Source organism: Brassica rapa, chromosome A03 (genome assembly GCF_000309985.2).
Source record: "Brassica rapa cultivar Chiifu-401-42 chromosome A03, CAAS_Brap_v3.01, whole genome shotgun sequence".
NCBI classification, from domain to species: Eukaryota; Viridiplantae; Streptophyta; class Magnoliopsida; order Brassicales; family Brassicaceae; genus Brassica; species Brassica rapa.
In genome coordinates, this window is record NC_024797.2 from 6,284,157 (window position 1) to 6,304,384 (window position 20,228).

The 20,228-nt window shown below is 37.2% G+C and overlaps 5 protein-coding genes across 6 annotated transcripts; 2 read left to right on the forward strand and 3 right to left on the reverse strand.

The window, feature by feature from the left end:
- Positions 1–27: 27 nt before the first annotated feature.
- On the forward strand, positions 28–8,377 carry LOC103857065 (early nodulin-like protein 2). The gene is made up of 2 exons (XM_009134212.3): positions 28–3,980; positions 4,061–8,377. The coding sequence occupies exons 1-2, from the start codon at positions 3,794–3,796 to the stop codon at positions 4,510–4,512; spliced, it is 639 nt and encodes a 212-aa protein (XP_009132460.1). The 5' UTR covers positions 28–3,793; the 3' UTR covers positions 4,513–8,377.
- On the reverse strand, positions 8,142–9,703 carry LOC103857067 (CBS domain-containing protein CBSX5). The gene is made up of 2 exons (XM_009134213.3): positions 9,303–9,703; positions 8,142–9,234 (listed from the first exon to the last, which is right to left on the reverse strand). Exons 1-2 carry the CDS (start codon positions 9,653–9,655, stop codon positions 8,364–8,366), a joined length of 1,224 nt encoding a protein of 407 aa, XP_009132461.1. The 5' UTR covers positions 9,656–9,703; the 3' UTR covers positions 8,142–8,363.
- Positions 9,704–12,287: 2,584 nt separating this feature from the next.
- LOC103857068 lies at positions 12,288–13,214 on the reverse strand. Its single transcript, XM_009134214.3, has one exon. It carries the CDS (start codon positions 12,989–12,991, stop codon positions 12,377–12,379), a length of 615 nt encoding a protein of 204 aa, XP_009132462.1. The 5' UTR covers positions 12,992–13,214; the 3' UTR covers positions 12,288–12,376.
- A 420-nt stretch (positions 13,215–13,634) lies between these two features.
- LOC103857069 lies at positions 13,635–14,677 on the reverse strand. The gene is made up of 2 exons (XM_009134215.3): positions 14,433–14,677; positions 13,635–13,926 (listed from the first exon to the last, which is right to left on the reverse strand). Exons 1-2 carry the CDS (start codon positions 14,553–14,555, stop codon positions 13,828–13,830), a joined length of 222 nt encoding a protein of 73 aa, XP_009132463.1. The 5' UTR covers positions 14,556–14,677; the 3' UTR covers positions 13,635–13,827.
- A 130-nt stretch (positions 14,678–14,807) lies between these two features.
- Positions 14,808–18,106, forward strand: LOC103857070 (cingulin). 2 transcript variants are annotated; one of them, XM_009134216.3, is made up of 13 exons: positions 14,808–15,169; positions 15,308–15,520; positions 15,593–15,691; positions 15,761–15,816; positions 15,902–16,013; positions 16,135–16,314; positions 16,407–16,544; positions 16,634–16,750; positions 16,835–17,038; positions 17,121–17,234; positions 17,310–17,483; positions 17,575–17,673; positions 17,744–18,106. In XM_009134216.3, exons 1-13 carry the CDS (start codon positions 15,062–15,064, stop codon positions 17,963–17,965), a joined length of 1,836 nt encoding a protein of 611 aa, XP_009132464.1. In that variant the 5' UTR covers positions 14,808–15,061; the 3' UTR covers positions 17,966–18,106. The 2 variants fall into 2 exon arrangements, with proteins under 2 accessions (XP_009132464.1, XP_018513472.1); XM_018657956.2 differs by having other exon boundaries at positions 17,325–17,483.
- Positions 18,107–20,228: the final 2,122 nt, after the last annotated feature.

A 20,228-nucleotide genomic window follows, 5' to 3' on the forward strand; every position in this document is an offset into this window, starting at 1 on the left:
TTAGTAATCAAACGCAAATTCAATAAGACAAATATATAATAACCAACATATATATGTGATGATTTTAATTTACAGCATGAAAACTATAAAATTATTATATTTAGCATAATTATACAAACATTTAAATATGTGAGTAACATTAAAAATATATAATAATTATGTAAAACAAATATCATATATAGAAATGTGAAAATATATACCCGCACGGTTGTGCGGGTGGAAATCTAGTTGATTGTTATAAGCATAATCGGTAGCTTTGTACAAATAATGCACACGTTTTGTAATAAAGATTGTGCCCAGCACATGTATACGGATCATTCAAAGCTGACTTTGAGGAAGCTAAAAGGTGTGTGTAGTAAACAGGAGATTTAATACATCAAGAGGGAAGATGCTAAGTTGCGGAAGCAACTCAAACTTAAGTTGTTTCCACTTCTTAACAGTGTTGATAAGTTCACCAGTTTTGATGAGATATATTACCTTCTCTCCATCTTCAAGGACCCTTGTGACCCACTCGGCTTACCACCTCCTTTTCTTTCGAATACAGCATCGCATTTGAGCTGTGGATCAGTGCTTCGATCTGGAACAAACAGAATACATTTTTTCACAAATCTTCAACCATCATCACTCGAACTTCGGCAAACACAGAAGTGAGAGATATGTCTCGTGAACTAACCTTAAGAATTTGGCCAGGCTCTCCCTCTTCTCGGCTTTTCATGTGTTTGGTCGTGAGGCTAACATCTTTGATAACAATGGTACTGTTGTGGGTAAAGATCTTAGTGACTTCTCCAGTTTTGCCCTTGTGTGTTTGTATTTTTTCTGTTTCCAATGCTTAAGCTGAAATGGGAAAACTTAACATACAAACAGAGTAATGTTGAATATAACATAGCACTTCAAGCTTGTTTCTTAGAATGGTTAATGAATTGTTTGAGCATATATAATTTAGCTTTACCCCATCATGAAGATATGTCAAGACTGGGTGCCACGTCTAAAGCAAGTAGGGATGTTGTCATGGGCAAAATTACCCGACCCGGCCCAAACCCGGAAAAACCCGCCCAAAAGATACCCTAAACTTACTAATCTGAAAAAGCCCGGTATCATTAGGGTAACCCGCGAAAAACCCTATCTTTATTTTTTTAGTTTTGTGAGTTTTTAGTTAAATCTTTATAGTTTTAAACTAAATTTGTATGTAATTAATATTTAATTTTAATCATGTTTTCTATACAATTTGATTAATTTTCAATCATGATATAGTCGCATCGATTGTTCTAAATTTATTATAAAAGTTGCAACATGCTTTTGTTCAAAAAAAAAAAAATAGTTGCAACATGCCATGACTTAAAAGACAAAATCACAATGATCTATAGCACACAGATAAAACCCACTCAAAGACAATCACGATGATCGGACACAGAATTGGATTACGCTGCTAAGTAACAACAAACTAAGCTCACAAACATTGCAATTGCGATGTTAACCATGACCTATAGCTCGATAAGCAATTGGAGAAGTGTAGGCCAGAAACATAAACATAAACATAAACATAAACATAAACATAAACATAAACATGATTAAACGTCCCAAAGGATAACATAAGTACATAATAATAGTTAGACGTAGACATGGGAAGAGTTGAAACAAATATTATCAAAACAAGTAGCAACTCCTTGCAAGATAAAATCTCACCTAAAAGTTTCACATGTCAACAAAAGACTTGACATCCTTGAGCCACTGAACACGCTCTCTGCCTTCTTTGTTGGCCATATAATCAACCACAAATTCAGTAAAGGTTGGCTTGATCCCTCTGACCTCCAAAAATCTGTGGAAAGCCTTCTGCAAATTATCATCCAAGTCACTGCCAAAAAAACCAAAACCCAGTCACATAACATATCAAATCTCAAAAACAAAATAGTTTTCCAGAAGATTCATAACTATTGTGGTGTTAGAAAGCGATACATGTATTCAAATACAGAAGATTCCAGTTTTATACCTTTTTAGTATTATCAATTACCTTATCACCGAAAATAATGGTTTTTCTATGCACAATATTTGTTTTTTTTGTATCACCAATACGTTCTTTCTAACCATATCCCTTTGGGTCTCAATGATGTTCACATCCCAACTTTGGTGTCATGTAATGTAATAATATCATATTCTTAGAGTTTGTCTCATATCTCTCATTCAATTACTCGGTATTTTTTATTGTGTTTGCATAAATATTAGAATTAAGTAGCGTTTACATGTTAACATTGTGTGTGAAAATTTTTTATATTGTCCTCCCATACCCGAAGAACAATATTTGAGTTTTATTTTTCAGTTTTAATTAAAATATTGTTTTGTTTTGAAGATGTAATAAACTCTGTTAAGTCAGACTATATTAAAAGAATGGCTTATTTGATGAACATACGAAAATAAACAGAGTAAGATGTTAGAATCACATCTTATGTGTGTGATTTAAATATATATGAGACATTATCCATGTCAAATACATGATCATATAGTTAATTATAATTCTGTTTATTCCATGGATGTTTCTCCTAATTATTCTTATAACTGTTGGGCCTTTTATGTCAAACTCAACTTGGCCTTCCAAGGATTCATTGCATTTCATATAGCAAAAATTCTAACCTTTTTCGTAGCATATTAAAAAGACGACTCATGTTTCCAAGATAATCAAATATATATTAATGTTTTCAAAGTAGAGTCCAATTTAGATTCTCTTAACTGTGAAAAATCAATTTGTAAAGGCAAGACCCACTTCCAGATGATTCAGTTTGAACATATATTTCAAAAACCCATGGAAACATTGTGGGATGAATGTTCAGATATTCATTAAGACCAGATCAGTTCCGGATCATGTATTTCAGATTTTGAGATTTTTTATATCAGGTTAATATGTCTCATTTGTATATTTAATTTTCAAGTTTTTGTGGGTTTGATTCGAGGGGTTTTTTTTTATTCGATCGAATTTTATCTGATGTCCAAAATCATCTAATAATTTATCTATGAAAATTATTCAAAAAATATTTGGATGTATATAATGAAATCGAAAAACTAATTGAAAACTATCAAACTGACCAAAATATCTGACTTAAACAGAAAATATGGTATAAAATTATCTAAACTCTCAATTCTACAAAATATCCAAACTTATCTAAAATTAGATAATGGGTAAGTTAGTTTAAAAAAAAATTTGAATATCAAATTGGATTCTGGTTGGTACGTGTATTACCCAATATATGTTGCATTAGAAATCGGTTTGGATTCAAATGTCGAGTTTAGTCATAAACAACAGACTTAGAACTCTAATAGAATCGCATAGTTAAATCCTGAACTAGTTAGTAAATTACAGTAGTCTCATCACTGCTAATTAGTAATCACATTAAACTTAATTTATATAATCTTTAGTTTAGTTTAAAATGAGCAGCGATAAGAAATCAAACAAAATACTGTACAGAGGGAAAAGAAACCATATGCACAGAATATGGTCACTAATATAAATCTTTAATCAGAAGTAAATAATAAAGGCGGTAACAATACAGAATCCAGTCAGCTGTTATGGTAAATGAGTTAACCGTGGGTCAACTCTCACACGTCTAAACATAAATTTCCCTCGAGTATTAACGAAAGAAAGAAAGCAAGAAGTAACCTGTCACTAATTTTCGTTTCCATTATTGCAAGATTCACAGATTTTCTTCAATTCTTCTAAACTTCTATATATATCACTACACAAATTCCCCCACTAATCACAAACACACATAACCTTTTACTCAGATCTGGCCGCTTCTCCAAAACCATGATGGAGCTCATGAAAAGTCTCTGTTTTTCTTTCATCATCGTCGCTTCTTTTACAACTCTCTTCTCTGTAGCTGACGCACGAAGGTTTTACGTCGGAGGAGGTAACGGTGATTGGGCCATTAATCCACACGAGAGTTACAATACTTGGAGTGCAAGAAACCGTTTCCAAGTCAATGACACACTCTGTAAGCTCCCTTCAATGTCTGAATCTCAGAGTTTGTATAATGACATTGAACAGTAAATAAAAATTTTAAATCTTTTGTAGACTTTAAGTATGCCAAGGGATCAGACTCGGTGCAACTAGTGACTAAAGCGGATTTCGAGGGCTGCAACATTAAGAATCCGCTTGAGAAGTTTGACAACGGAGAGGCTGAGGTCACTCTGAATCGAACTGGTGCTTTTTATTTCGTAAGTGGTGATCAAGATCATTGTACGAAGGGACAGAAGTTGATCGTCTCTGTCCTGGCCATGAGAAATCATCCTAACGTTTCTCCGGCGAAAGCTCCGACGACTGCTCAACCTCCAAAAGCTCATTCCCCTGTTTCTCCAATTTCTCCGGCGAAGGCTCCGTCAACGGCCCAACCTCCTAAATCTCCTTCCCCTGTTTCACACATCTCTCCGGCTACCCCTCCATCAACATCTCAGCCACCACAATCCTCTGTTTCTCCAGCGCCTGAAAAGACTCACCAACGTGGCAATGTCCTCCTCTTCCCCTGAGGATGAAGACTGTGTCGTGGCTGTCAAGTTCTTGGGATCTCAAATAAGCTTTTGCAGACCAGCTCAGAGAAACTCAGAGTGGACCCCTCTGAGTTTTGAAAGAGAGGAAGGATAGAGCTAATGAACCACTTCGCTTAGCAGCACCCTGTAACTCTGTTGTGACACTTGAATGTTTTGTTCCCGTTGAATGCTCAACCCACATCATAAATTATTTCATACACAAAACAGCTTTGAAGAGAGGAAGGATAGAGAGAGTTAGAACACATTTTTGCATATATCAGTGTTGAGATCCCACAGTGATAGTATATCATTCCATATATTGTAAGCAATTGTTGCAAACTTATTTCATTCAACAGCTAGCATGTTCTCTAATATTATATATGTACTTAACTATTATTGTCACGCTTACATGTTAGATTAGCATGGCTGTAATAAGCTTAAATCTGAACCCAATATTACTTGGCAACTTGATCATATATATATATATATATATATATATATATATATATATATATATATATATATATAACTAAACTAAATACCTAAGCTGTTTTAAAAAGTTATAGTATGCCAAAAATTGTACAATAGTGGAATTTTTATAAGAAAATCAAATGTGCCATACAATTCATCCACATTAGTTTGGTCTGACCGTAAGATACATATAGAAGGCCACATATATTGCTGTTAGACTCACAGGGGTGTCAGCATGTGGACTGAGCCGTGGTTATCTACTTCTGAACCTGTATCCCCAATAGGGCCTCCTACTCGTGTGAATCATCTTTGGAAGGTGTCGGAACTAATAGACCCTATCTCTAAAGACTGGAATGTAGCTGTTATTAAAGAAAACCTACCTCAGTATGAGGAGGATATCCGTAAGCTCATTCCTAGCTCCTTCCAGCTGGAAGATGAAAGAGTTTGGTTACCAAACGCAAATGGGAGCTACTCAACAAAATCAGGATATGCGATTGCAAAGCTCTTCAATGGCAATGAGATGGATAGGGAGTTTGATTGGAAAAAGTGTGTTTGGCAGGTTGAGACCACTCCGAAAATTAAGCACTTCCTCTGGAAATCAAATTGCAAGGCGCTACCGGTTGGTTCCCTGCTGGAAGCTCGTGGACTCTCGGTTTCTCCAGTCTGTCGACGTTGTGGTGCTCAGGAAACTGAGTTACATGTCTTACTCCAATGCCCTTTCGCTGTAAAGGTCTGGGAGTTGGTTCCAGGCCTCCACAAACCATCACATATCAACATCGATTCGATTGGCCAACTCCTTCTACACTGTAGAAGAATGATATCACTCCCTCCAACAGGTTTAGGAGGCACCCCACTGTATCCTTGGGTATTGTGGGTTCTTTGGACCAATCGGAATAAACTTCTGTTTGAGGATAAGAAGTTCTCGGAAGAGAACTCAGTGCTGAAAGCGATTCAAGACGCTAGAGCTTGGAAGGCTGCTCAGACTTATGTCGAAAAGCCTTCTTTACCACCCGCTGTGGTCCCATATGGTCCTCTACCTACTGATAATTCTTATACATGGTCTGTTTTCTCAGATGCAGCTTGGGACTCTTCAACAGGTAACTGTGGCATGGGCTGGCAACTCCGAGATTCCTTGGATGTGTGCGCAGAAACATCTTCCTCTCACCGACGTTTTGTGCCCTCGGCTCTTGTGGCTGAGGCTCTGGCGGTTAAAGCTGCAGTAACGGCAGCTCTCTCATCACATGTTAGTAGTCTTCGTGTCTACTCGGACTCAAAGTCTCTCATCCTGCTCTTGAAGTCTCAGGGACAAGATGTTAGCTTGAAAGGCGTACTCCATGATATCAAAATCTTGGCGCGTTCTTTTGAATCTATCTCCTTTTGTTTTGTTCCGCGTTTAGCGAACTCTGTTGCTGATTCTATTGCTAAAACTGCTCTGTATTCTCTGCACTCCTCTGTTCTTGTTACAGAGTAACTCTCCTTTAATTAATCAAGTACTATTTTGATCAAAAAAAAAAAAAAAATTATTCAACTAACATTCAGGTCTTTTTTTTAAACAGTCAACTTTCACAATCAAGACGAGACAAAGATGCACGAGACCACATATTAAAACATGCACCAGACACAATGGACGATTTAAATATCATGTGGCATTTAACAAACCGTGTTAGCAATAAGCAACTAGCTGTATAAATCCAAAACCAAATCTTTGGAAATTTATACTAGTTACGTGTGTGTTCATTAATAAACAAAAGCGAAGTCAAGTGTGTACTAATTAACTAAAGATAATCAATCTTGCATATTCTTCAATCAACATCACGTACACCTACTCTTAATGTCTTTTTCTGTTTCTATTTTTTCATCTAGATTCAATATTGTCATCCTTACAAAGATTTTAGGCACAAGAGTACAAGACTCATCAACTTTTTCATTTTAGGTTTATAACTAGACGTGAGACTCAAATTGCAGCTGATATACGTGGTGTACAAACGTTATTACTCATTCGTGCTCTTTTTTTTTTTCGTGCTCATTCTTGAACAGATCTAATAAACTATAATAGTTTTAATAGTATCATTTTGTATTGTATGCACTAAAACACGAATACAAAGATTATGGTTAGCAATAACTCTTTTGGAGGAGAAAGTGAATCTTCGGTCTAGAGTTATCTTATCAAACGTTGGTCCATGTAAGAGAGATTATAAACTGAAAATAAAGATTCAAAACTGTCACTGAGATCCAAAAAAAATCAAGATTTAAGAAAACGAGAACCAATATACTCCTCAAGAATTTTGGTCTTATGTTAATATAAAAGAACTCTAATCTTATTGCATCCTTCACCAAAAGAAACTAATTCAACGTCTGATTTGGTTGTATGTTTATGTAAACCCTTACAAAAAAAACTGATGATGATTGATGATTAGTTTTGATGATCCAAAATTATTTCAACGTTTAATTATTCAGCTAACTTTCCCCTCTTTTTTCTTAAAAAAAAACAGTCAACTTTCACAACCAAAACGAACAAAGACGCACGAGACGACATATTAAAACATGTACCAAATCCAATAGACAATTTTAATATCACGTGGCATTTAACAAACCGCGTTAGCACTTAAGCAGCTAGCTGTACAACTTTAAAACAAAATCTTTGGACATTTGTATCCGGATTTCAAATGTGTACTAGTCAAGTGTCTGTTTATAAAAAAAAACGAAAGTGAAGTCAAGTGTGTACTAGTTAACTAAAGAGAGTCGATCTTTCATTTTATTCAATCAACATCACGATTCACGTACTCTTGATGGCTTGTTCTGTTTCTATCGTTCATTTAAATTCTATAATGTCCTTCGAAAGCTTTAGGCACGATAGACTCATCAACATTATGCTTTCTCTAAGCTTAGAATAAGACGTGAGACCTAAATTGCAGCTGATTTACGTGGTCTACAAACATTATCACTGATTAAAGTTCATTAGCATAATGTGTACCTAATCAAAACACATAATCTTTGAATAAATCCAATAAATTATAATAGTTTGTGTGATATGCACTCCGAAAAGAAGCATTTAAAGATCCCTTGGTTTTGGTTAGCAATAATCTTTTGGAGGAGAAAGTGAATCTTTGGTCTAGAGTTCTCTTACCAAGCATTGGTCCATGTAGCAAGAGAGATTATAAACTGAAAATAAAGATTCAAGACTGTCATTGAGATCCAAAAAAAAAAATCAAGATTTAAGAACACAAGAACCGAAATATTCCTCAAGAATTTTGGTCTTATGTTATATAAAAGAACTCTAATCTTATTGCATCCTTCACCAAAAGAAACTAATTCAACGTTTGATTTGGTTGTATGTTTATGTAAACTCTAACCAAAAAAAGTAATCAGACTGATGATTCTTAGTTTTGATCATCCAAAAATCCCCTGAAAAGCTTCAATATATCAACAAAAGTGACCATACCAACCAAACAACCATCTTCATCAACCACCCACACATAGCTCACCCTATGAGCAATGGCTTGTATCATCACAGCCATCAACGAGCTTCTCCGATTACACACTATCGCCACCGACTTCCTCGCCATCCTCGCCGCACTACTCACCGACCTCCCATACGACTTAGTTCTCCCCGCCGGAGACTCTTCATCCGACGAAGAAGACCCCGACGAACCCGACAAAGAATCGACCAGCGAGATCAAACCCACCAAACCTTTCTCTTCAAGACGATTCCTAACGACTCTCACAAGACTCTCCGGCGGACCGCTACCGTCAATGTACGTCATCAGATCACCGGCCGAGAGCGTAGCGACCGCTGCTGCAGCCGACTCGTCGCAGCAAGCGAGCGTCATCGGCGATATCTCCCCGATTAAAACCGCACGTGGATCTTCTTCTCCGTCGCATTCGCCGTCGACCACAGCGACGGAGATGTTATCGGAAATGGCGCGAGAAATGGCGGTGACGGCGGAGGAAGCGGAGGAGTAGTAGTCGACGGAGAGGATAGCGTGCGTGCTGTTGATCACGCCGAGGTCGGAGATGGAGAGGGACGGTAAAGGAGAGAAGACGCTGATGGAGTCGAGAAGGAATCTGATGATGTCTTCTTGTGTGATCCAACAGAACTGGCGGCTGTTCTTGTGTGTTGTTGTCGTTGTGGTGGTTGTTAGCGAAACGACTGCGTTTCGGGTTTGTTTTCTCTTTGTGATTGGTTTTGTCTGAATCGGAACGATTAGATCCTGTGCTCCTCCGGTTATCAGACCAATGGCTTCAATTAACCTATAAGATCAAATCTTTAATCAAAAAAAAAAAAAAAAAAAGACAGAAACTGAGATTTGGTGACGTACTTGCAAGAAGATTGGACATGAACGACGATGGAACGAGATTTGGGGAGAAGAACAGAGACAGAAGCTTCCAAAACAGAGGAAAGAGACAAAGCCTTGTTGTCGTGTTTAGTTAGGTAACAGATCACATCTGCCATACAGATCTTACCCACACACTCGCATTCGCACTCGCACTTGTTGTTATCATCGTTGGTTTCGTCGTGGTTACAGCTCCATACGCTGAGGAAAGGCTCGTCGGAGGATTTGAGGGCGGCGATGGCGTCAGCGACGGTGGCTGTCACGGCGGAGAGGCACCTTAGCGGCGGTTTGCCGATGCAGAGATCGGATACCTCGTGGGACAAAAGGGTTAGTGCCATATAAAGAAAGAATTTAAAATTTTGGTTTGGGGAGGAGAATGTGAAGAAGAACGAGGGGAGAGAGGAGAGAGTGTGTCTTTATAAAGAAGGAGAAGAAGAGATGGGTACGGTGTAAAAGTACATGGACAGAACTCTGTTAAAGGCTGCTTGATTTATGGTTGTGTACAGATAGATTTTTTAACCTTTTTTGTTTGCTGTGTTGTGCTCATGACAGGTAGATTATTTTTTATGTTTTACTATAATGTTTAGAATTTGATATAATATATGTCAAAAATGCTGATAAAGAACATTAGTGTTTTGATTTGTAGTTGTAGCCAATGAAAAAAAAATATTTATATATTAGAATTCCTTCAATAAAAAATTGCACTAAGCATAACTAATCTGCATAATAAATTGGATACTTAATTCAAGATTAATGTAAGAACATCAATCACTTATTTTTTATTTTTGATAAAAAAAACATCGATCTCTTAACAGCAATAGATTCTACCATTACAAATTTACAAAATTTTATGTCATGTTTCGAAAAAAAACTAATATGGTCAATTCCAGACGAACCTAGGTGGAACAAGTGCCACATACAAAGAAATACTATTCAATAGTTTTATTGAATTGAGGACTCAAATGGTTTAATCTCTAATGCTTCATGCACATTTGGTTAACAAATTGTTATTCAATATGGTATGCTACACGTTGTAATATTTGCTAGATCCGCCTCAATGGACCTTTTCTCGTAAGTCATATCTAGATGATGAGAATGAAAATAACAAAGAAATAAAAATGTGTTATAGATAGAGAATCTTACATTTCCATTCAATCTTCTATATCGTACGTATAGAATAAAATGAAATATCATATTATTTTAATTTCATAAGAAATATCTATTTATTTAGATCCGTTATAAAAGGAACATATAACTATAAACTTTAGAGAAGTTTGCACAAAATAAACAGATGAAGTTACATAGCTAGCAAATATCTACAACTCTTTGATTTGAAGAAAAAAACAACAACACATCACTACATCTTATTTTGGAGCAACAATCTTGCCATAGTCCATACTATTGTGAAATATCACACACATACAAATTCCATCGTCCATACTTGTGAAATATCAACACGTTATGGTCCATACTATTGTGAAATATCTCACCACACACGTTTCATTGGTCAATACTCCGAACAAGACTTGTAAGCAGGAAGTATCCATTTTTAGCTGCATCCGGCAACGGAGAAATATCCATTTTAACAGCGCCGTCTAGAAGCTGGAGCGATGTTGTTTGGAGGAGAAGCGTTCAAAGGAGGAGGGAGTGGTGGGAGTAGACGACCAATCCTCAGGTGGCTCCGCACCGTAAGATCTGAGCGTATCCCAGAAGGAAGATCTGAGCTTGTTTCTGTGATTGGAGCTGATCAACTTTGTATATATTTATTTGACTGTGATATTATGGTTAAAAATGCAAAAGGGATGCACACTCGCCGCTTTTAGAGGTTGTATTATTATATAGAACACTTTTACATTTAGATTTTTCTTTTACTCTGACAAACTGTCACCGATTGAGCCATTTTTTCTTATGCTCTTCACGTTTTTCTCGCACATTTGTAACGCATTCTCCTCCCCTGAGTACACATTATGCATGAATATACAATATCTAAATTTTTTTTTTTTTTTTGTATATAATTCTAACAGTATCAATCCAGTGACAGATTCTCAGCCCCTGAGTACACATTATGTATGTTTAAGCCAAAAAGATGCTGATTAACTAATATAGTCTAGCACTCCCAAAATAATAACCTTGTTACTATATTATTTTTTTCTTAGATTTTGTTATTACTGAAGATCTTGATTAAAGTACCATATTATAAAGTAAACATTGATTAGATTTATTATTGCTTAAGCCAAAAAGATGCTAAAAAGCTGACCAGTATGGCCTAGCACTCCCAAAATAACTTTGTAACTACTGCCAACTTTTGTCTTGTCATGTCGTTTGAACTTGACGTATAAAAAACACGTTATTCTTTTGAAAACCTTAAAAAGTCGCACGACATGGAACAAGTTGGCCAAGTTTTGTTTTGCTTGATTTTAAAATATTATTTTCTGACATAAAAAGAACTGCAATTTGCACGTAGAGCCAAAATAATATGTGTCATGGAAGAGATTTTGAACAATTTCTCCCATGTCTAACGTGGTAGTCTGGTAGAGCCAACATTTTTTTTTTTTGTTAAGTAAGAGCCAACATTTTGTGTGTCGTCGTCTATGCATTACTATTATACCACACATAACATCCAATAATTTATCTATTAACATTTTATACTCTCCAAATTTACATTGAGTTTATGGAACTAATAGCTAAAATTAAGAATAGTTTAAAGTCTATTAGCCACCTCTAAATTGGGGTTTGGGCAACTATGCTGTTGAAAAGAAAATGATCAATTGCAATAGATAGCAGCCAATGCGAGTCAGATTATTTATATTTATATATTTGTTGGGATCAAAAGCTCTACTACTTTTAAACCAGAAAACATCTCTTACTGAAATAATGATTCTCTTAATAATAAATGGTTTCAAAATAGATGAAAGCTGTAAGATTTTGACAGAAACTTAAAATTTAATATTAGTGTAGATAAAACCTAGAGCAGCCATGATAAATGGAACTCTTGAATAATCGAATTAAGTATAATCTATATAATAAGCATCTTGAATTGTGGTTCCATATAGTTAACTTCATTTGTGTGTGGGAGCGACTGCAATACGAGAACATCCATCTTTGAGAAGAGGAGGGAAGAACGGATTTAGCGGAAACATTTGTGGCCAACATTTGGCATCTATAACCAAAAACGCCTTGCAACACATAGCTCCAACATTATCAAACTTCCCTGTGAGAAGCGATTTGTGGATTTCAGTTACGCAACCTTGAACGCTGACGAGTGATGACAAACATTTTGTGAGGTCGACCGGAGAACCAGGAATCACAGGGAACTGGAGTGTTGTGTGTGATGGTGTAGCTCCGCTGATGCGTGAACAACCATCCTTGATAAGAGGAGGGAACAATGGATTCAGAGGAAACATTGTTGGCCAACATTTTGCATCTACATCCGTAAAAGCCTTGCAGCAAGCTGGTCCAACGTTTTCAAACTTACCCGTTACGACAGATTTGTAGATTTCGGTTACACAACCTTGAATGCTGGTAAGTGATGACCAACACTTTGTGATATCGATGGGAGAACCAGGAATTAAAGGAAATTGAGGTACGGTTTGGATCTCGGCTATCCCCGGCCTCATAAGAATAGTGGCAATGACTAGAACCATGGAAAAGATAATTTCAATCTTACCTTCCATTGCACCTGTTGTTTCCTTATATTTTTGTTTAATATTTAGGGATATATAGTGAATTGCTTGATTAGATGATTTTGGTGGGACAAGAAACTAACAATTTATAGGCTATCTCAACTTGAACGTAGTTGGTAGGTAAATTCACCAGGAGAGTTACATTCGTCTGTGACTGTTATGACAATTAATCTTTGAATTGAAAACATGGAGGTGTTACACTTTACAAACCGACTCGCTCAAATTGCATATACGTTTTTACGAATTATTTCAAATAAATATGTGTTAGCTATTTTTTTGTAATAAATAAGTTGACTCAACTCTGTAACCATCTTTTATCTTACAATAGAAAACCCTGTACTTAAATATTTTGTAGCATACAGTACTTTTATATTTTAAATATAAACCCCATGAGAAAAACAAATCTGAACATGTCAAATCTAAACGTAATACGTTATGTTTCTAATTATAGTTTTTGGTTTTCTTCATCTTTTATACTGAATTAACTTCAACATACTGTCCTTCTGTTACCTAAATTTGGTGTTGTGTATTTCCACCGAGTACACTAGAGTTTTAGTGAGGAAAACACATGAATCATGTATAAACTTGATCTGCCTGAAGAGCAGGATTCTGCTGTCTTAAAGACCCAAACCAATAGATCAAAACATAATTTTTCATTGCAAGTGTTACAGCAAGTTTAAATCCATTGTAGACCACCTTAACTTCATTGTTTGATAAACAGTAGTCATACAAGAACTTCCAAGTTATTCATAAACGCAAAAAAAAAAAAGCATCTCAACTCAACACCGTCATCAGCAAGCAGAGAGTATGAATGTATGAGACAGAAACTAATCAGTTGTTGTCTCGGGAAGCTGAGGAGCTTCAGTTTGTCTCAAGCTTTCAAGAGCAGAGATCCTTCTATCCAGAGAGTCATGAAAAGCCTTTGCCTGAAGAAAACAGAGATCGTATCTACAGTCAGTAACCATGCCGGTATTCTAATATATAGTTAAAGCTACAGCTTAATTAAATGCTGCTAATTTTAAGAATGATAACGGCCCTGCCTCAACTCGATCAACACTCACATTTCTCAGGATACACACAATGATGAGCATTGTGTGTTTCAACTCTAGCAGTATTCATTATTATCAAATGCTTGAAGGTTTTCTGATTCTCAAGATTTACATAGAACTAGGAGGCTGTTCTAAAGCATTAACGGGTATGAAACTCAAGCGTGTACCTTGTAAATGACCAAATCTAACAAAGAGTCATAGGTTGCATACGAAGCTGAATCGATAGAGTCATAGAGATACGATAGAGTTTCCATAAAATCTCCTTATTACGCTAACGAAGTGTATCGATTCAGGCTTTTTGGCAAACAAAACCTAACCTCCACCGAAGAGAGAATCGAAAGAAATGGATCCGATACGAGAATAAAGAGAAATCGATTGCAAACCTGCTGAGAAATGGATTCGTGAGCGACTTTGTAATCCTTATAGAGAACAGAGAGGCCTATGAAAGACGCAGTCGCAGCTCCGGCGAAGAAAGATGCCATTCTCACCCTCAACACGTACCCCATCTTCTTCTTCCTCCTCCTAATCTCTCAAATCGCTCCCAAATCGAATTTGCTTATGAGACCCGCCCCGAATCTAAAAGCGACGTCGTTTCTCTCAAATCGAACCGGCTAAATTAGGTTCACTTTGCCTTAACCGAGATAACCGGTTTAGTTATTCTTAAACGAACCTGGATAATGGGCTGAAGATAACAAGGCCCAAGAGAAGGCCCAAAAGAAACAGAAACACGATCTTCTTCACTCCAGAGGAGTAGAAAAATAGAGGAATCATTTGATGCGACTGTAGAGTTTCTTCACACAGTTTCCGAGTCGTCTCTCTCGATCGTCTCTTCCGCGTCAATCATCTTCGTTCCTTTAAAACCTCTCCTCAGCTACTCTCTTCCTCAATCGTAATCCCTATCCATCCTCCACCTCTGCGTCTCTTAGCTTGAATCTCTCTAGGGTTTACCCACCATTTCCGATAAAACCCTAGTTTTTTCCTCTTTGGATCTTAAGTGGGGGCTTCTTTTGTAATGGAGAACGAGACTCGTAGCGGGTCTCTTCAGAACTCTTCGTCCTCTAGGAAAGAGTGGCGCGCCGTTTCCGATTCTCACAACTTCGGAAACGCCACTGATTACGTGGTAATGCCCCCCCCCCTCTCTCTCTCTGCTCGTGTGATACTGTTTTATCTGTTACCCAGAAGTTAATTTACAGCTCGTGTGATTGAATATCTGAGGGAAAGTTTGGATTTTTTTTTATTCTTTTTGGTTTATTTGCAGAATGGAAGAGAGGCTGCTGGTGGTGATTTGGATTACTACTCAATCACGGTGGATGATGGTGAAGTCTTGGAGCAGATTCGTGCCCTTTCTAGACAACAAGGGGAGCTTCAGCAGCAGGAGGTTGAGCTCCGAGCTCGTGTGTTGGCTATGGAGATCCAGAGGAGCTTTGAGTCTCGTTCTGCTGAGTATGAGAATGCTGCTGCTAGGATGCAGGTTTGGATCTTTTACTTTTTGATTGAGGGGTTTGATGTTTGCGTGGAAGATGTAAAGGAATGTTCTTTGTAGGAGCAACTTCGTGAGAATGATAGGTCTATTCGGGAGATGGAGAGGAAGCTAGAGGAGAAAGAAAGGGAGCTTCATGCTGTTAAGCTTGATAATGAAGCGGTATGTTGTTTAAATATGAATTGATCTGAATGGTTTTGAGGCTAAGTTTGCTTGTAATTCTTCTAACAGGCATGGGAGAAAGAGGGGCTACTAAGAGAACAAAACAAAGAACTTGCTACGCTCAGGTGCTGTCTTTATTCTCTTCGTTAAGGTCTTTTACGTTGCAGTTAGATAAAATGTTTTGTTGGACTGTGGTTTCGAAATATGCAGAAGGGAGCGTGATCACTCTGAAGCTGAGATGTCCCAAAGTTTACACAAAATATCTGAACTTCAGGAGCATGTTCAAGAGAAGGAGAGACAGTTCGCTGAATTGCAGGAACAGGTTACTTTTCCTGTGTTTTTGTTACACGATCAAGTTATTCAACTTGCAGTTATGTTTCATTGTCATGTTTGAAGTTTTTGAGTACACTAACAACATAGTCTTTATTTATAATGGCTTGTAGAATAGGATTGCTCAAGAAACAATCATGTACAAGGATGAGCAACTGAGAGAAGCGCAAGGCTGGATTGCGCGTGCTCAAGAGATGGATGCTTTACAATCATCTACAAATCACTCCTTGCAGGCTGAGTTGAGAGAACGTACTGAGCAGTATAACCAGCTCTGGCTTGGTTGCCAAAGACAGGTTGCTTATCTGATTAAATTCCAGTTTTTTTCTCTCTCTTCTCGTGATAATTCTAGTCTTTATCTTATATTGTTCCATCTCACTGAGTTCAGTTTGCGGAGATGGAGAGATTGCATTTGCATACAGTGCAACAGCTTCAGCATGAGCTTGCCAATGTAAAAGGAGGTGGCTCTAAAACAAACCCCAACGGTGCCTCCCAGATTATCCAAAACAGTGGGAACCAAATCAAGGTAATGAAACGATCCATGGACCATGCTAAAGCACTTGAAGTAGATTGTATCGTAACCGTGACTGTCTTTTCTCTTGGGAGTATTTGTAGAACATTCAAGCGGGTCAGGTGAACCCTCTGCATTCGTTTGCCATGCATCAACAAGAGCTTCTTCAACCTCGGGGACCTCCACCTCATGTTCCAGAATCAGTGTTACTGCAGCAAAAGGTGTGAGATTAATGAATGCATCTTTTTTTTTCACTATAATCAACAGTTAGTAACTGTATATAGTCTTTCATGGTTTCTTCTCAGGCTGTACCAGCTAGTGCAGAGATGCCTAGGCAGAATTATGTGCATCCATCTCAAGTTGTACATGGCTTAGTAAGTTCTGATGAGAAGAGTGAACACCAAGTGCCTACCAATGGACAGTCCCTTGATCAAGGGTATCTCGATGTTCAAACTAGCCACGGAGCACAATTCGGACCAACCACACCATCATCCTCTGTGAATGAACAGGTAGGGGATGCTTTTGTTACTACATGCTGTAATATACTTGTTCAAAACGATACTATATCATAAGAGAGTTACCTCTTAACAGGTGGTGGAATCTGGAAATGGATCCAATGCGTCAGAGAATAACTTTCAGGATATTTCTTCGCAGTTCCGTGATGCGCTAAGGCTAGATTCCGTTGCCATCAATCAGAAACCTGAGGTATGCTCGTATCATCTAGAAATTTTTTTTTGCTTCTTCTGGCTATAGCGAAAATATTCTGATCTCTTTCCCTAGGAGATTAATGGTCAGGTTTCTCCTGGTGAGCCAAATGGTGTTGCGCGTGAAACTCTAGTCTCATTTGGTAAAACTGAGAGGAACTTGGAGAGTGCTCTTCTAGATGAAAGGTCGCTTTTGGCTTGCATCGTTCGCACTATACCAGCTGGTGGAAGAATCAGAATCAGTTCAACGGTGAGAATCTTAACCACAATGAGAGTGAACAATTGAATATGGAAATGGTCTTGCTCGTAACATCTACTGTTTAATACGTCGTCATTTGCAGCTTCCCAATCGTTTGGGCAAAATGCTAGCTCCTCTACACTGGCATGATTACAGGAAGAAGTACGGGAAGCTGGAAGATTTTGTTGCTAGCCATCTCGAGGTCTGTCTCATCCCAATTCCCCCAAACCATTTTAAAAGAAAAAACTGTTAAACTTGTGTTTGGCTTGCAGTTATTCATGATAGAGGACGACTACATTCAAGTGAGGGAAGGTGCGCAGAAAATGGTAGCAGGTTCAGCTTCAGCAGCAGCAGGCAAAGTCGCAGTTTCATCATCTCCAAGCTCCATGTATGTGGCTATGACTCCTATGGCTCAATCTCAGGGGTTAAAGAAGAATGTCCAAAGAGGAAGACAGAGCTCTGATTACATGGCGCCGCAACAGAGGAAGCTCTGAAGTGAATGCAGCATGTAAGAGCAAGGCGTGACATTCTTCTATCTTATTTTTATCTATTTTGTTTAATGCCTTACTTATTAAAAGAGAATCAATTTGGGAGAGTAACTTTAATTTAGTATTTTATTTACATTGCTGCTATCATGCTTTACTCTCTCATGCATCCTTTTTTTTTTTTCCCGTCAAAGTTATTTTTAATTAAAATTCAGGGGACTAAGCCCAACAAGGCTGGCCCAACACCAGAAACAAATTACAATACTAAGGCCCACAAAACGCTGGGCAAAATTTAAAACACAAGACGGGCCTAAAGCCCACACCAATCGCCACAAACTCAACGGGCCGGACTTCCCCTTATGGCCCACTCGTCAAGGAGGCGGGACACGTGTTGTAATCTCCTTCTCAGCGCGCCACGCGTCAACCTATACCTCGACCTGACCGTCGGCGAAGCGAGAAGCCCCAAACCCCACCACCGAAACCCTCGTTACGGCGGAGCTCAAAACCGGAGAGCCTCCACCGAAACCTCTTTTCTTCCGTTTACTGACCTTTCTACGGAGAGCCGCCTCGATCTCTTCGAGCCCTCATCCGCCTTGTGAAAGCCACGAACCACAGAACTCATCGATCCAACACTATGTTCGATCCAAAACCGAGAACACCACTTTACCCCACTAGAACCGGCGACGCAAGGCTAAGTACGCCTTCACCCCCCCGGAGACAGGACCGACGAGGCTTGCTGAAGAAGCCAAACACCTCCCGGAGACTTGACCGGCGGCGACGGAGCTTTAGTAGCCTCCACCTCCCGGAGTATAACTTCACCACACTTTACCCCTCCACGCGACTGCGCCTTCACTCCAGCAACCCATCCACCGTAGATTGCGGTTCACTCCTCGAGCTAGCGCCTCCGGATGAGAGCTAAACCAGAACTCCGGCAAGGCGAATCAAGGGGAGAGAGCCAAAAAACGGACTGCTTAAACGGACAAGGAAGGACAAGCGGTTCCGGTGATGGCACGCGCGCCGACGCGCCGACCGCTCACCAGAACCAGATCTACTTTCTCTCTCTTCTCTCTCTTCTCTCTCTTCTCTCTCTTCTCTCTCGATCTATTTCTCACTACAGTCTCCTCTCTCTCATGCATCCTCAGAAAGCTTTTATAATTATCCTTTTTTAACTAGATTTATTATAGTTAGTTCATTGGTCCAACAATTTATATTTAAACCATTCTTATTCATAACATAAATCAAAGCTAAATGATTGGTTCTAAATATATCGTGTAATTCTATAATATTATAGTTTATATTTTTATTCGATATTATTAATATATACTGATTTATTTAATATATTATACTTTGTTATTAATTTTTATTATTTATTAATTTTCAAATTAAGTAGGGAAATTGCCATAAATAGCATATTCATATTATCATTTTTCATGTTTACACTAATCACTTTTATACCCTTAGGATTAACTAATCTAAACTTAGGGTTTATAGTTAAGGGATGCGGTAAGGTTTTTAGAATGTGGAATTTAGAATTCTAAGAAATATATAAATAAATATTTAAAAAATATATAAAATTTTTTTAAAAATAGTTTCAAATATAATTTTCGATTTTCAAAATTTTTTTTGAAAAAAATAAAAAAAAATCGAGAAAAAAAGAATTTATAAAAGTTCGAATTTGAAAAAGTATAATACGAAAACATAAAAAAAAAATTATTTTTTATTTTAATTTTTATTTATTTTATTTTTACTATTTTTATTTAAATAATAATTTATTATATATATAAATAGCAAGGATATAATAGTATTTTGCCTTTTAATGAAAAATGTATTTTGGAAAATGTTCTTGTAGTGGTGGTAAAAATGAAAAGTGGTAGCATGAAAGTGGTAAACAAGTAATTTTCCCTTAATTTTTTACAACATATATAGTTTATTTTTTCGTAGTGTATTTCAAAATTTATTCTTTATTATCTATAATTTAATATTTTGTAAAATTTAAAATATAATCATTTTGAGGTTGAATATTTATTTTCAAAATTTTATATTTTGTCAAGAAAACTTTGAAAAATTGCACTATTATTTTTGAGTTTGGAAGATGACATGAATTTTGAATTGTTTTTGTTACTACATTAATACTTATTGAAATATTTGAATTAGTAATATTTTTTAAATTTTCTTTACAGATTTTTTTTATAATTACAAAAATTATAATTGAAATTCTTTTTATCATTAATATTTTAAATGAATTATTAAAAATTCATATTTTTCTAATAAC